Raw genomic sequence first — 17580 nt, forward strand, 5'->3', positions numbered from 1 at the left:
GTAAAACGAGTGAATGTTGTTTGTATACCAAATTACAGCAAAGGAAACGCCGCTGAACGATCGTACAAGTTGATGGTAAATATGACAAGAGATAGACATTTTGATCTCGGAGATAGCAGTGATATGAACACGAATCTCTGGAGTTAAAGAACTTTGTCCGCACCATCGCCGGACCTGATGCTCAGATTTAAAAGGCTTGTCGACCAACACGCGAGGGAAATTCTGGCCAGTCGCTCTAGCCGTTTGACATAATGCACGCGGACTCAATTTATTCGTTTGCCAGACCATTTGGATTATGTGTTGTTTTTTTGTGGTGAAAATACAAAACATAATAATGTATACAAGTCTTACTTAAATAAGGATCATAGTTAGGGTGATTTTTTAAAAACAACTTTTCTAATTGCTTTATTAGTTGTGCTTCCGATAATAAAATGGTGTTTTGGGCTTATTACTACGTACAGTTTAATGGTCCAATTCACTTTATAGAACAATATACCAATTTTTTTCCGTTCGTCTTCTAGCAAGCTAACAACAACATTACTGAAGATTTTCTACGATATTTTACAAATGAAATCCTGATACAAATCAACGAGGCGTCGATTATGAGTTTACAGACTACTTTGAGAGGAAGTGTTTTTATTCGACGATCTATTTACGTGTTTCTCGTGTCAACATCTGCTCTCCTCTTCACATTGAATCTTACCTACACCAAACCAGAAATGACAACGTCAGATACGACTTACAGGTATTACTTTCATCCTCCGTGGACTAATTTTAGTTTTCCAGAGATAAACGAGACACAGGTTTTACAAAACGAAGGTCAAAATGTAGGGAGGGCTCAGACCGTTTACTTTCTGACACCACGTGACCCCAACGCCTCTGAAAGCACGTCCGACATGTTGGCCTTTCAGCCTGTTCTCTCTTTCGAAGATCGTCAGGCGGTGCTCTTGGTCTTCCAGAACTTTGTTCGCGCATGCTCGCAGTACAATGTGACGTTTTTCCTGTATGGCGGAACTCTACTCGGCTCTCTACGCCATCACGACATCATACCGTGGGATGACGACATCGACGTCATGGTGAACACATCCGACAGAGCCTTATTACGTCATGCGCTTTTGAGTGTTGGAAAAGATTTCCACTTGAAAAGCCCTGAAAACCTTCGTTGGAAGTTTTTCTGGACGAAGCCGAAAACCTTACCTAAAAATCAATTCAGATGGCCTTACGTAGATATCTTCTTTTACTCCGAAAACTCCAGCCATATTTGCGACCAAGAGTTCAGCGCAACTTTCTGCTTTTCCAAACGTCACGTCTTCCCCCTGTGTCTGCGCCCGTTAGCTGGCGCCTTGCTTCCGGCGCCTCATGAAACAACGGTGGTGGTTGATCAAAATTACTCACCGAGCCTTTGCTCTTCCTTGAGGTATTCCCACAAACTTGAACATCTCACACCCACCAGGACTTGGATTACCATACCTTGCACGCGACTCTACGGATTATATCCATTCGTTCATACTCAAACTATCCATGGGCGTTTACATGAAAATTTGATGTTGAACAGCACACTTATTGAAACCTTTATTGTGCCTGAACGCTGCAGCTGACGTCTCCGATTATGTTGGTATAGATTTGAAGGTGATAGCAGTCAGAATACTGACTATATGTGTTGTTTTTTTGAATGAATATGCTTGAATGTATCGAAAGCTAAGATTCTTTATATCAATTATGTAATCATTAGACCAGCTGCTAGGCCACTAAATTATGATATATTCTTTAAGTTTCCGATGCTCTTATCTATTATAATGTGCTATAATTATATTGAAATTGACTCCAAAGTTTAGATTGATAGTTAGTTGAAAATTTGGCTGCTAAATTTTTAACCCTATAAGACATTTAAATGTTGCCAAAATACTAATACACAACACATTTATACACGAACAACACTCTAAAATACATTTACACAAAGATATTCTTTGTTTGAATAGCTAATAACCTGCTAATTAATAAAAATGTATTGACTGTAAGCAAATTTGACTCCCCTGGGGCCAGTGTCAGGTCTGAAATTATATAACTGGAATTTATTTTAGAACTGGAATGTATGTTTTAAACAATTTTTTTTCATTTTGACTGAAGAAAAGAATTAGTCACGGAAAATGCCCTTATTAAAAACTCTCAGCAACTGTCTCGATAGATGAGTAAAAAAAGAACTCGTATAAATCAGCTCTGACATGCGCGCAGTAGAATTGTTTTTACGCCATATTGCTCCTGAGGAAACTTCCTTTTTCGTTATTGCTAGTAATCTGATCATGTTGTCTACGTTTGTTAAAAGGTAGGCCCCAGATGATAATCACAGATAACACTGGGTCTAGATCTAGATTATATAGATCTAATTAGAGTGCCAGAATTAACATTTTCGACTTTGGTTTCTAGATTTTAAACCTAGATCTAGATTTTAAATCATAGATTTATATCTAAATCTAGATCTAGATTGATAGTAGATCTAGATCTATCTTAGTATCTTAGTAGATGTATATCTACATATAGATCTTCTAGACTCTAGTTCTCTACTAGATCTAGATCTATGTACTGCCACTCTACTACTACGGTGTGACACTACTAGGACTCTAACCTAAGACCTGATGTCTAGAATCTAGACTAGATCTTATCTTATCTTATATAATACAGACGTTATTTCAAAAAAGAAGATGATTACGTCCTATGCGTGATGCATTCAGTCACGCATATTAACCAATGACTTAAATTCTGCCAAGTCACTGTTTTTCCTGACTAGCTCAGGCAACCCATTTCATGCTCTAATAGCACTAGGGAAGAAGGAGTATTTGTACAAATTTGTCCTAGCATATGGGAATCTAATCTAGATTATAATTAGTAGATAGATTAGTCATCAGATTTATTTAAAAGTATTTAGACTAGAATGCAAAATGTAGATCTACTCATTGTACAGAATTTAGTATAAATAAATCTCTTGCTTTCGGCAAGAGTAATTAGACTCTACCTTCACCTAAGCTTGGGCTGTTGGGGCTTCACACAGGATCAGTCAACCGTCTTTCTCCATTCCTATGAATTTGAAGCTAGAATATCTTTCGCCATGACTAGATCTAGACACTGGAATAACTTTCATTTCAATGACAGGCCTGCCCAGGATGTTTTCTTACGATCACTTTCTCTGTCTGCCTCTTTAACTTTTTCCCTCGTACTTTCCTAGCAGGAAGGTCCTGAATACCTCGTGATATCGCCGGCCATGCAGTTTAAGTTTCTCTTTTCTGAATGTGATCAGCAGCTCATCGTGGGCCCATTTGCCATTATGGTCCTTTTTTGAATTACCTCATTTTCATTTTTTGGGCTTTGTAAGCAGGGCCGGCGCTACCTATTGTGCAATCTGACAATGTGTGCATTGTACGCAGGCTGAAAAAGTAGCAGCCAAAACTTTAGTCATATGTTACCTGTTAAAAGAAAAAAAAATTAAAATTAAAATACCGTGTCGAATGGTCAAGATACTAAACAAGAGAACTGTCTTCTTTTTATTTTGTTATGACAATATATTAAATTGAATTAAACATCGTGAGTAAATTGTTACAGCAGCCTAATTAATTTTTTATAAGCTTTGAAACAGATGAAAATTATTATGACGAGACCATCGGCAGTTCTTCCGGACGTAGGCAGAACGAAGCGACTCCAAGAAATTGCGCGTGCTTAGATAACAGTCTTGCGAATGTCAAGAGCTCTTTTGGTCACCTCTAAATGAGAATATTGCGGAATAGGTCTCTCGCCTTTTGATCTCTACAAAGGTTCTAATCTCATCCTTCACAGATACGGCTAAATATGTAGGATCTCGTCACCTTAGATTATTGGACACGTTATTTTTCCCACACCCATCGTCGGATCATTTTGAAAGTTTAAACAATAATTTATTGTAGCTAACAAAACATAAATCAATTAAAAATTAACAAGTTCGTTAATAAGTCATTGGTTATTAATTATTCTCTTTGATATTGAATAAAGGAAATAACTTCTTTGTTATTGCGAGAAATAGTTGTAAGCGCGGATTTTTCCTCTTAGATAAGCTTTGTTTTTGTTTTAAAGATTCTTTATATTTTGCCTTGTTTGTTGTTGTTTGTTTAATTTTATCTGTTTTTCTGGGTTATAAACTTAGGATTAGTCTTGATGTTGAGATTCATACTTGATCGATTTCATTATATTGTTGATAGCGCGTTATTGCTGGTCCATGTTTAATAAGACAGCATTTTGATTACACAATTTTGTCAAGTAGAATGTGTGCTGCGACTCTCCATAGACTTTTTATTCTATTAACAGGACCTATAAGTTCTTCAAAGTTTACTGAACAACTTTTTGTCTATGCAAACTTTTGTCTTACTTAATAATTTTAACAAACAAAACAATTCCGTATTTACAGTGTTTCTCAAACTGACAAGTGGAAGCTAGTCTCTTTATTTTTAAAGGATCAAAGCTAGAGTTGAATTTCCCTGTAACTATCAATCTATGTTTGACTAAAACCAAGTAAATTGACATTACCAATGTTTTAAAAATTATATTTTAAGTAAGAGGCGTTATTTCATCTAATAAGGACTTCTTAAGATGTATACTATTTTCACGAGAGGCGTCTGCAACAATAATCACGCAAAACGTTTTGTAGAAAACATTTCACAACACCTGCACTAGCGAATCCTCTGGAGTCTGTCGTGTCAGAATAGTTCAAATGATCCCTCCCTGAGTCCCTACAATCGTTCAACGTTATGTTGACGACTTTTACATTTGTGTAACCCCCCCCCCCACCCCCCCCACCCCCAAAAAAAAAAAAAAAAAAAACCACGTCCATGTCATCATTGTCTTGTGTACTTCCTCTCTATACACATCAATTTCCCCTAACTGAATACTATTGGCCAATGTTGCCCCTAGCTGAATACTATTGGCAAATGTTGCCCCTAACTGAATAGTATTGGCCAATGTTTCCCCTAACTGAATACTATTGGCAAATGTTGCCCCTAACTGAATAGTATTGGCCAATGTTGCCCCTAACTGAATACTATTGGCCAATGTTGCCCCTAGCTGAATACTATTGGCAAATGTTGCCCCTAGCTGAATACTATTGGCAAATGTTGCCCCTAACTGAATAGTATTGGCCAATGTTGCCCCTAGCTGAATACTATTGGCAAATGTTGCCCCTAACTGAATAGTATTGGCCAATGTTGCCCCTAACTGAATACTATTGGCCAATGTTGCCCCTAGCTGAATACTATTGGCAAATGTTGCCCCTAACTGAATACTATTGGCCAATGTTTCCCCTAACTGAATACTATTGGCAAATGTTGCCCCTAACTGAATACTATTGGCCAATGTTGCCCCTAACTGAATACTATTGGCAAATGTTGCCCCTAACTGAATACTATTGGCAAATGTTGCCCCTAACTGAATACTATTGGCCAATGTTTCCCCTAACTGAATACTATTGGCAAATGTTGCCCCTAACTGAATACTATTGGCAAATGTTGCCCCTAACTGAATACTATTGGCCAATGTTGCCCCTAACTGAATACTATTGGCCAATGTTGCCCCTAACTGAATACTATTGGCCAATGTTTCCCCTAACTGAATACTATTGGCAAATGTTGCCCCTAACTGAATACTATTGGCAAATGTTGCCCCTAACTGAATACTATTGGCCAATGTTGCCCCTAACTGAATACTATTGGCCAATGTTGCCCCTAACTGAATACTATTGGCCAATGTTGCCCCTAACTGAATACTATTGGCAAATGTTGCCCCTAACTGAATACTATTGGCAAATGTTGCCCCTAACTGAATACTATTGGCAAATGTTGCCCCTAACTGAATACTATTGGCCAATGTTGCCCCTAACTGAATACTATTGGCCAATGTTGCCCCTAACTGAATACTATTGGCAAATGTTGCCCCTAACTGAATACTATTGGCCAATGTTGCCCCTAACTGAATACTATTGGCCAATGTTGCCCCTAACTGAATACTATTGGCCAATGTTGCCCCTAACTGAATACTATTGGCAAATGTTGCCCCTAACTGAATACTATTGGCAAATGTTGCCCCTAACTGAATAGTATTGGCCAATGTTTCCCCTAACTGAATACTATTGGCCAATGTTGCCCCTAACTGAATACTATTGGCAAATGTTGCCCCTAACTGAATACTATTGGCAAATGTTGCCCCTAACTGAATACTATTGGCCAATGTTGCCCCTAACTGAATACTATTGGCCAATGTTGCCCCTAACTGAATACTATTGGCCAATGTTGCCCCTAACTGAATACTATTGGCAAATGTTGCCCATAACTGAATACTATTGGCAAATGTTGCCCCTAACTGAATAGTTTTGGCCAATGTTTCCCCTAACTGAATACTATTGGCCAATGTTGCCCCTAACTGAATACTATTGGCAAATGTTGCCCCTAACTGAATAGTATTGGCCAATGTTTCCCCTAACTGAATACTATTGGCCAATGTTGCCCCTAACTGAATACTATTGGCAAATGTTGCCCCTAACTGAATAGTATTGGCCAATGTTTCCCCTAACTGAATAGTATTGGCCAATGTTGCCCCTAACTGAATACTATTGGCAAATGTTGCCCCTAACTGAATAGTATTGGCCAATGTTTCCCCTAACTGAATACTATTGGCCAATGTTGCCCCTAACTGAATACTATTGGCAAATGTTGCCCCCTAACTGAATAGTATTGGCCAATGTTTCCCCTAACTGAATACTATTGGCCAATGTTGCCCCTAACTGAATACTATTGGCAAATGTTGCCCCTAACTGAATAGTATTGGCCAATGTTTCCCCTAACTGAATAGTATTGGCCAATGTTGCCCCTAACTGAATACTATTGGCAAATGTTGCCCCTAACTGAATACTATTGGCAAATGTTGCCCCTAACTGAATAGTATTGGCCAATGTTGCCCCTAACTGAATACTATTGGCCAATGTTGCCCCTAACTGAATACTATTGGCAAATGTTGCCCCTAACTGAATAGTATTGGCCAATGTTTCCCCTAACTGAATACTATTGGCCAATGTTGCCCCTAACTGAATACTATTGGCAAATGTTGCCCCTAACTGAATAGTATTGGCCAATGTTTCCCCTAACTGAATACTATTGGCCAATGTTGCCCCTAACTGAATACTATTGGCAAATGTTGCCCCTAACTGAATAGTATTGGCCAATGTTTCCCCTAACTGAATACTATTGGCCAATGTTGCCCCTAACTGAATACTATTGGCAAATGTTGCCCCTAACTGAATACTATTGGCAAATGTTGCCCCTAACTGAATAGTATTGGCCAATGTTGCCCCTAACTGAATACTATTGGCCAATGTTGCCCCTAACTGAATACTATTGGCAAATGTTGCCCCTAACTGAATAGTATTGGCCAATGTTTCCCCTAACTGAATACTATTGGCAAATGTTGCCTCTAGCTGAATAGTATTGGCTATTGGCCAATGTTGCCCCAGCTTAATAGTATTGGCCAATGTTTCCCCTAGCTGAATACTATTGGCAAATGTTGCCCCTAACTGAATAGTATTGGCTATTGGCCAATGTTGCCCCAGCTTATTAGTATTGGCCAATGTTTCCCCTAGCTGAATACTATTGGCAAATGTTGCCTCTAGCTGAATAGTATTGGCCAATGTTGCCCCAGCTTAATAGTATTGGCCAATGTTTCCCCTAGCTGAATACTATTGGCAAATGTTGCCTCTAGCTGAATAGTATTGGCAAATGTTGCCCCTAGCTAAATACTATTGGCCAATGTTTCCCCTAGCTGAATACTATTGGCAAATGTTGCCCCTAACTGAATAGTATTGGCTATTGGCCAATGTTGCCCCAGCTTAATAGTATTGGCCAATGTTTCCCCTAGCTGAATACTATTGGCAAATGTTGCCCCTAACTGAATAGTATTGGCTATTGGCCAATGTTGCCCCAGCTTAATAGTATTGGCCAATGTTTCCCCTAGCTAAATACTATTGGCAAATATTGCCTCTAGCTTAAAAGTATTGACCAATGTTGTCCCTAGCTTAATAGTATTGGCAAATATTGCCTCTAGCTGTATAGTATTGGCCAATGTTGCCCCTAGCTTAATAGTATTGGAACATGTTGCCTCTAGCTGAAAAGTATTGGCCAATGTTGCCCCCAGCTGTATAGTATTGGCCAATGTTGCCCCTAGCTTAATAGTATTGGCCTATGTTGCCCCTAGCTTAAAAGTATTGGCCAATTTTGCCTCTAGCTTATTAGTATTGGCCAATGTTGCCCCTAGCTGAATAGCATTGGCCAATGTTGCCTCTAGCTTAATAGTATTGGCCAATGTTGCCTCTAGCTTAATAGTACTGGCCAATGTTACCTCTAGCTTAATAGTATTGGTCAATGTTGCCCCTAGCTGAATAGTATTGGCCAATGTTGCCTCTTCTTTATTTGACTTTATTTAACTTTTTACTTTTTTCTTTACCAGGATCAATAGTTCGCTCAAGATGCCAAAAGAATGCATCGGAATGAAAGAAAACATTTTCATATCAGAACATCCCTCCAATCCCCCCCTTGCTGAATTATAAGGGAACATCCTGTCTCTCCTATACGATTCCCAGAAATAACCTTTTCTAGTGATACAAAACATTTAAAAATAATCTAAGAAACTCTATTTCCGAAAATAAAGAAATTTGTACAAGATCTAGTATTAATGAACATTCATTACTTAAATTTGGATGCCTAACATATTGTAAATATATTCTATACGCATAATTGTGATATACTTTATATGTATTTTTTTTTTTCATTACATTGTTAAACTGTCACGGACCTCAGCGCTGCCCCTGGTCCCTAGATGGCTAAGTGGGGCGTAAACGAAATTTTTTACGTTTAGGGGACGCCAGCGAGAAAAGTTTGAGAAACATTGCGGCATTAATAAATAAATTCGACCTTATGCTGATATAATCTATAGATACATGCTTTCAAAAAAAAAGTTTATTAAACTGAATTATTTTATTTTGTTTCTATTTCTAGGTTAGATCGAAAACTATTCATTGGATGACAGTTCATTGATCGTATTTTCAATTTCATTTTCAACAATAGTTAAGGGCTTCATTAACTGAAAAGACAAGGGTACGATGACTTCTAGAAACAAAATATGCAATTATATTTTCAGTAGAAAATGTGTCCTTATAACCTTGACCTTTATTGAACTTGGCTTCCTGCTCTGCCTCTGCATGTGGATGTGTCGCTCAAGTTCACCTCTAGTCACTCAGACTTACAGGTACTCTCCCAATCTTTTGGTCAATCTGACGTTCGGGGAAGTCAATCTTTTAAAATTTCACGATGGCTCTAACAAATCAATGTCCCGGCTAGGCAGTACAGGATCAATTTACTTGCTGCGTCTTGTGAACTACCGCTTGGACGCTGACCGACAGTACATCGCCTTTCCTTTGGGTCTGACCGCAGAAGAAAGAGAAGTCACACTAGCTCTGCTGCAGACATTTGCGCAGGTCTGCGCGGTTTTCAAAATTCCTTTTTTCCTTTACGGCGGAAGTCTAGTCGGCTCCCTACGCCACCATGACATCATTCCCTGGGACGATGACATCGATGTCATGCTCAACAGTGAAGATAGGGATGTTCTGCGCCACGCCATGAGATACTCACCTGAAAATGTCCAGCTGCACAGTCCGGAGCATGAGAGATGGAAGTTGTACTGGACCAAAGGTAGACCCATCAGAAACAAAGAATACCGCTGGCCCTACATCGACATCTTCTTCTTTGCGGAGAACCAAAGTCATATCTATGATGAGCAGGACGTCTACAGAAAGGAGTTTAACTTCCCAAAAGCTCATGTGTTTCCTTTGTGCCTCCGGCCATTCGCTGGAAGGATGCTCCCCGTGCCTTACAATTCCTTGGCGGTTGCAGGACGCAACTACAACCTGTCCATGTGCCATTCTCTTGAAATTTCACACAAACTGGAAGTGACGTTGTTCCAACGGTACATTGTGCCTTGTTCACAACTGCGGAATCTCTATCCATTTGTACACAGGAGTTTCTGGAACGGTTACCTGCACGAGAAACTAGTGTACCGAGGACGGATCGTTCACACTGTTGTCATACCTGAGAATTGCTCCAGATCACAATAGTAATGTTAATAATATAATGTTATTGTATATAACATAGCATTAATAGAGGCTAGTTGATTCTTGAAGACATAAGATCACTTAAGTTTTATTGATAGAATTATATTTTAGATGGAGTTTTATCAAACATATCATTTGAAATTGGTTGTGGAAGCAAATCAAAGTAGATCAGAATTAGATTCTTATTTGTGATCAGCATTTCATATTTCATGTAATGTTTAAATTTACAATGATGTAATTATATTTATTTATATATAATTTAGCGTGTTCTTGTTAAGTTGGTAAATCTAATAATATGAATAGAACTTTTTAAAGGATGCTTTTAAACAAAAAGTAGTTTTGCATACATGTAAAGAGCTGTAGAAAACGAATTGCTCTAATGACGTTCATCTACAGCAAGTTTTTAATATTTTCACAACTTTGCCTCAAATGTCTGTTTGGCTAACACAATATATGTGTTTCTGTCACGTGACGTGCTCGTCTGATCCTTATACTTAGGGCATTCTTTCTTTTTCTTCGAGGCGTGTCGCTTCATCCCTTCATCCAAGACGTTTAAGTCCCTCTGTCAATTCCTAACAACTTTGATGCCAATGGTAAAGTCTTGAATTTTTAAACATAGGCAAAACAATTTTTTTTATTAAATATCCACCAGCTATTCAAAAGAATGATTTAAAAAGGCTAAAAAAAATCCCAAACACTTCTAGAATACAGTATATAGTTCTGCTCCAGAAACTCTACGTTTTATTAATATCACTCATGAGTTCTGTATATATTTTGTTATTTCAATAAACCTTATCTTTTTGCGGACAACGTTTAATCAGGGTATCGTGTAGCCAGCACAACAACGAGAAGTATTCACTTTTTAAAAATTACTATCAAAACGTTAGAACTGACTCATGGAAGGCCTCAAATCCTCAATGTGACACAATCTTTCTTGTTCAAACCTGAGTCCCTTTTCACTTGTCCACCAAGCTTTCAATCGTCTTTAGATTTATCAAGAACAAGCGAAATACAGACTTATATAATGAAGTTATTTTGAAATATCAATTTTATTAAACGAAATCACGTCTATATTGACTAAAGAAACTAATAAGATTTTTTCTCTCGGTTTGTTTAAAGCGTGTCAAATAAATGGATGGATTCAAGATGGAAAATAATGGACGTGTCAGTGTTATTGATGAAGTTGCCTACCAGTCGGCGAAATAGGATAATTGGACAGGGCGATCGTATAACGTTGACACTAGAGAAAGCCATCAGTATTGTCGGGCTAGTGTTGTTAAATTGGCTTTGTCAAATGTTTCCTAGTCATGAAGTAAAGAGACGTTGGTGTCAGGTCTTAGAAGTGTTGCCGTTCTCCAAACTCTGGCTCTTGTCTCCATGATCAATACATTTCCCCTTCCCCCTTTGACGTAATTATATTAGTTCAAAACGACATGAATATTAAGAGAAAATGATTTTGATGAATAAAAAACTAAACATTAAATGAGGTCTGTGAAAACATATTATTTCCGGGTAGATCTAGATAAATCAACCCATTAAAGGAATTTCCTTAACGCTGTAGTTCAGGTCAAAGATCAATCTCATACTTCTGTATACGCCCAGTTTTCATTGGAAAATAAACTTCTATATGTATATTTTAAAAATGGAAGCATAGCATTGCCTACACTGTTATATAGGCTCCCTACGTATAATAAGACAACACGCAATAGGTTGCTATTTCGGCTATAATTTGGTCAAATGACAGGCTAAATAAGCAGTTGTTAGTACAGACGCTATTTACAGATATATTGTTGGAAGTCGCCAACTAATACCTAGAGTTGAAAGAAAAACGGTTCATGTGTAAGCGGACTAATATCAATTTAAGATCCCAAAGACACAACTATTTAAAACACTTTTAGGTAAATAGAAAAGAGAAAAAGATGTTCAAATATCCTAAGAAAAAATACTAGACACTTTTGAAACGAAGGACTCGCTGTGTTGGTGAAATCAATTAAGATTAAGTGACGGGGTTTAGATGGGGGCTACGTCTTTCCCTGCAGCATTCTTCCCTGGGCTACAGTGGAACAGTGTACGCGACAGAACTAATAAGATTATCCAGCCCTCTCAGCAGACCAATGTACATAAATCTATCAGAAAGAGACAGGCCATAGCAACTATTGGTAGTAAGACCTGAGACGTACACATTACAGAATAAACAATAGGAACTAAACAAACAATAAAACACTTGCCAAAGTCCGCAGATAGTCCTGAATGTCTCTTCTTCACGTGGGCGTAATGAAGTGTAAGACAGACAAAGGTTATTTCATCAAGTTTTTAATCATTGCAACTATTAAGAGACGGCTGAGGCTAAAATACTTTGGCATGGGAACATTCTGACAAGTTTATTCTTCTTAACAAGTGTAACAGTGCTAATAAAGCCAATTTTTTTTTATTATATTGCAAAGTTTGATAGGCCAAGGCAAATAAAACAATATTTTAAACGCAACAGTTTATTTTAATGTATTCTAATTTTTTATTCAGTTTCCAGTTGAGAGCATTTTGTAAATTAGTGCGATTCCATTGCCATTAGTTAAAACTTAAAATGCTGACCAGTCGATTTATCCGAGCCATTACTGGCTATCTGCTTGATTCAATTCAGCAACACACAAACCATTAGATTCTCACTTAATTCTGCCCCCTGAGTATTACACTCACACGATGCTGCATTGGGTTTTCTCCTTTCTTTTTTTAAAAAAAGATATTTATTGTTAACTTTTTTTTTTTCTTTCCTTCTGGGAGACAGCTTTTGTAAAGCTCCAAATTCTTTGAATTAATGTTATTGTTCTAACACATGTTTATAATTAAGTTATTCTGTTGTAGTTTAACCTTGTCATTTGATTAACACATTGATTTGTTCATGTTAACCATTTTATTTGGATGTTCGCAGAGTGATAATGTCAGTTTCTGAAAGATGAAATTGTTGTATCAAAATAAAATGCTATTAAAGGAATACAATTGGCTATTGGTTATTGTTTATAAAAAAATTATTCAATATCGAATCAATTGCTTTGCATTTTTAAAAATGTATAAAAGTAAATTTTGTTCAAATCAAGTAATAATTGATAAACGACTATTTTGCATCAACACTTTGTATTAGTTGTATCTAGATCTAGCATTACATATGTCAGAAGTTCACGCGAACGCTCCTAGTAGGGGAGTCAATTTTTTTAAAATCTTTCCACCAGAGCGACTTTTAAAATTTAAGCAAATATCTTTTCAAATGTAACGCAACTTCTGATGGTGTGGGAGTCAAAATATAATTGACAATTGCCTGGATCTCTCTTGAGACAATCAAATATTGAAATGTAAGCAATATGTTGTTGTTTTTTCACGACTTTTATAAATATCAAAACTACATTTATCATATCTGAATATTAATGTCGTCTGTGAGTATGAATGTTACATTAGTAAATAACAATATTACATAAGTAAAAAACACACAGTGTAAGTAAATATATAAGTAAATAAAAATTTTATAGAAATAAAAAAAAACAATGTTATGTAAGTAACAATATTACCTTAGGATAGCCATATTAAATAAGTAAATAACAATATTATATAAGTAAAAAAATAGCTTATATTAAGCATGGTTGTATAAATTAGTTTGGATCAGTCATGCTATTAAATTTGTAATAGATCTAGACTAACAAAAAAAAATCATGAAAATAATATTTAAAAAAAAAGGGGCGAACGACCTGAATTCGAACTCATGGATTAAGTTTTCTCAAGCCCACACGGTAACCATTCTGCTACTGGAGAGCCTATTAACATGGAAGATTGTATATATATATCTATTGTTTCTATAGTCTCGTCCCATTGTTCATGTTATGTTCACACAGACTCAGACGTCGACCTTATAAAGGGGACTAATTCAGCTTGAGTTTGACAAATCATTGCTGTTGTATACATGCTACAATGTGCTCCTCAATTCCATTATCTATCTGCAGGTAATTTATTTGAAATTCACATGAACGACTTTTTTTAAAATCAAATGTAAAAAAAAAAATCTCATTAAATTGTCAAAAATAGCGTGAGAGAACTTAATGATTTCTCTGGTAAACTTGTGCCGACCATCTGATGGCTTCTTCTCTTGAACTTTGATTATTTTGAAGTGCTGGTGCAGACATCCTCCACCAGCTCATTTGGTCTATGCATACTTTTAGAGAAACTTTAGATAGATCCCAAAAAATAAGAATACATAGAGCTCAAAGTTAATGAATGGTGTCAGGACATACTAAGGGGACCTACGTGTAATTGACTAGTTGGACCTTTTGGAATTAATTGGATTCTATATTGTTCACATTCTTTGCAAACCTTTTATCAACTCAGCAGGAATCTAATACTGTATGATGTTTTTTTTTTGTGGATAATTACATTTGAAATGTCGATATCTGTTAGCTTTGTTCAGATTCGGGTTGAACACTTCATGTTGTTTGCTTTGTTTTGACTTGGGTTGAACACTCAATGTTGTTGTCTTAGCTAGTCAACATGCCGTGTTGACATGACTGTGTTCATTCAATCTGATCAGATCCTATGTTTACCTTTCTTTCACTCGTAGTTATTTATGGTACTAGGGGAGTCTCTCACTCTCCACGTTTCTGGGAGGCGAGAGTCGTTTGACTGAGTATCGACCATGTCTGAGTCTGGAAGCATACTCCCTTGGTTTCATCATAGGCGTCAATCTTCGAATATGGAGTTCTTTTTTTTTTCCTTCCCCTAAGATAGACATAATTCTTACTTTCGAAACTATTTATGTAAGAAAATGGAACTGTAATGAAAGACATGGGTCACTATATGTTGACTCCTTTCAATGCTATTAACAGTGCGCTAACAGTGCGTTCTTTACACTCTTATTGCAGCACAAATATCTAGAGAAAAACATTTTTTTTTACTAATTCTTCTAGTGAGCTAGTTTTCACCTAGAGCTATAGTTCATATGTCGAAAGGTTAAAGTTCACTGCCATTCTTAATAGGATTTACATACTCCATTAGTCTCATTAAATTTGTAGTGCACCTTCTGTATAGACATAGAGCCAACTGCTTATCAGCGTTGATAACTACTTCAAATCGAACTATAAATCCAATACCTCAACATTGAAAACAGTAAACATGTTGTTCAGTCAGGGCAAACTGGTGGCTTGTATTTGGGCTTGTGTACTCGTGTTGGCTATTTTGAAACTTGGATATATTGTCTAAACAAGTGAAATTAAGAAATGAATTGAGTCAGTCTTCAGAAGATTGGTTTTATCCCCAACTTTCACCCAACTCCGACACGCAGAAAAAAAAACAACAACAACCTAGTTTTAACTTCACTAGGGGTGAGGTGTATAGCCTAGGAACTCATTTCATAGTTGACTAAACCCTCACAGCATTGCTCAATTTGAGACTGACTAGACTGAAATATGGGTGAGCACGTCGTGAGGAATGGGACGTAGAATGGCGGGATGTGAGCGTTCCTTTAGTTTGGCCAGGGAACAATTAGCAACAGACAACAAAGTGATTTATGAAAGAGCCTAGCAATGATTGTCATTATAAACACAAACACACACACTTGATGGAAAGGGGGAAAAAAAGCTAAATAATGGACAAATCTATTTTCGACTACCAACCTACGTCACCCCCTCCTGCTCTTTTCCTATCGGCTACAAAATATACTTCGTTTCAAAGTGTTAACGCATGCCTCGATAGTTACAAGAGGACGAGTTAGATTTCATGAAGGAAACAATAAGAGAAATGGAAAGAAAGTCTGAATATAATGCTTGAATTAAAATAAACAAAAAGAGCAAGAGATATGGTCAATGTTGTTTTCACAACTATGCCTCGCCACCAGGAACTTCTGACTTAAAAAAAAAAGGTTTACACAATTCATATAACACAGTGATTGACATAGAGAGGAAGAACTGATTTTTTATAAAGCTTATGTCAACTCACTCTGGCTGTCCGTCCGACTGTCTGTCTGCCTGGTAAAAAAGTTTGAACACGTTATTTCTCCCACACCCATTCACGGATCAAGTTGAAGCTTTGCACAGTTATTTATTGTACCTGACAAAAATGTAATAAATTTTCAAAAATTAACCAATTAGTCAATTAACTATTGGTAATTAATTATTTTGTTTGGTATCGAACAAGGGTATGAAATTGTACTTGACTGGTATGGCGTTATTAGCTGAATTAGTCCCCTTTATACTTTGCGTAGTGTTAGTTTGAAACTAAAAAAGAAAACTCTAAAACCTTTATTTTCATAAGCTCTTCGTCAAGTCCGATGGCATAGTGGCTAGTGTGTTTGCTTGAGGAGGCATGCGCCATGAGTTCGAATTCAAGTCGCTAATCATTTTTTTTTAAATGCATTTAAAAAGCTATCACGGTAACATTCACACAAATACTATCCCAAGACAAGTGATAGGATCATAGCGCATTGAGAAATCTAGAAGTACGGAATTGCTCTAAATAAAAAAATAAAATATATCTAATCGCACTTATTTATTGTTGTTGGTCTAAATCTATTACAAATTTAATTACATGACTGATCCAAACTAATTGATACAAATACACTCAATATAAACTCTGTTTTAAAAAAGTGTTTTTTTTTATATTTTTCTTGTTCTTCTCTATCTAACCAATGTTTCCCATAGCCTACAACAGGAACACTAAACACTGGCTTTGTTCTCTTAAGTTGTTACCTTCAAATCTTTCTCCCCTCCAATGTGACTCACTTTCGAGCTGATCCCCTAAAGCCAGAAGCAATTTGAAAGAAAATTATCAGAGATGACTGCTGTAGCATTAATATTGACCGAGCCTGACTGGCTTATCAAGTCTCTCAACGTGGTTAATTTAAGTCGCCTATGTCCCTTCTGGTCATCGATTTGTTTGGAACTCTTACAAACTAGAAGAATGTTTGTATTCAAAGAAAACATTCGAAATAGATCTTAAGGCTGGGGAGTACTCCAAACGTGGGATAACAGAGAGAGAAGAGAGAGCAAAGTATATCTATACATGGTAAAAGTGATTCGACGTCTAGTTAGAGAGAGAGAGAAATAGAGAGAAATATATAGAGAGAGAGAAAGAGAGAGAGAGAGCAAGTATATTTATGCATGGTAACATAAGGAAAGTGATTTAGTGTATGGTTACAGAGAGGAGTAAAGAGAGAGAGAGTGAGAAGTAGGGTATCCTGGTGTATAGTTGCAGAAAGAAAACTATTACCACTGCAGTATGGTTCCGGTATCACATGAACAGAACTCATCACAAACTAAGAGCTTAGAGAAAGGATTAGTTCAGCTCTTGGACCTGCTAACTACTGTCAAAAAAAACACAAACTAAAACTCTATGGCCATATCGTAAGGTCCTCGGGGCTCATAAACACCTTCATACAGGAA

The 17580-nt window shown here is 37.0% G+C and overlaps 1 protein-coding gene across 2 annotated transcripts; it reads left to right on the forward strand.

Annotated features, from left to right (window-relative positions):
• Window positions 1–227: 227 nt before the first annotated feature.
• On the forward strand, window positions 228–11304 carry LOC106058752 (uncharacterized). 2 transcript variants are annotated; one of them, XM_013216244.2, is made up of 2 exons: window positions 228–1629; window positions 9057–11304. In XM_013216244.2, exon 2 carries the CDS (start codon window positions 9161–9163, stop codon window positions 10169–10171), a length of 1011 nt encoding a protein of 336 aa, XP_013071698.2. In that variant the 5' UTR covers window positions 228–1629; window positions 9057–9160; the 3' UTR covers window positions 10172–11304. The 2 variants fall into 2 exon arrangements, with proteins under 2 accessions (XP_013071698.2, XP_013071696.2); XM_013216242.2 differs by lacking the exon at window positions 228–1629 and adding an exon at window positions 2253–2323.
• Window positions 11305–17580: the final 6276 nt, after the last annotated feature.

The sequence above is a fragment of the Biomphalaria glabrata genome, chromosome 1, assembly GCF_947242115.1.
Source record: "Biomphalaria glabrata chromosome 1, xgBioGlab47.1, whole genome shotgun sequence".
NCBI lineage: Eukaryota > Metazoa > Mollusca > Gastropoda > Planorbidae > Biomphalaria > Biomphalaria glabrata.

What these genes read in the sequence shown, in the direction of transcription:
- LOC106058752 (XM_013216244.2), top strand. Translation starts at nt 9,161, where the DNA reads ATGACTTCTAGAAACAAAATATGCAATTATATTTTCAGTAGAAAATGT.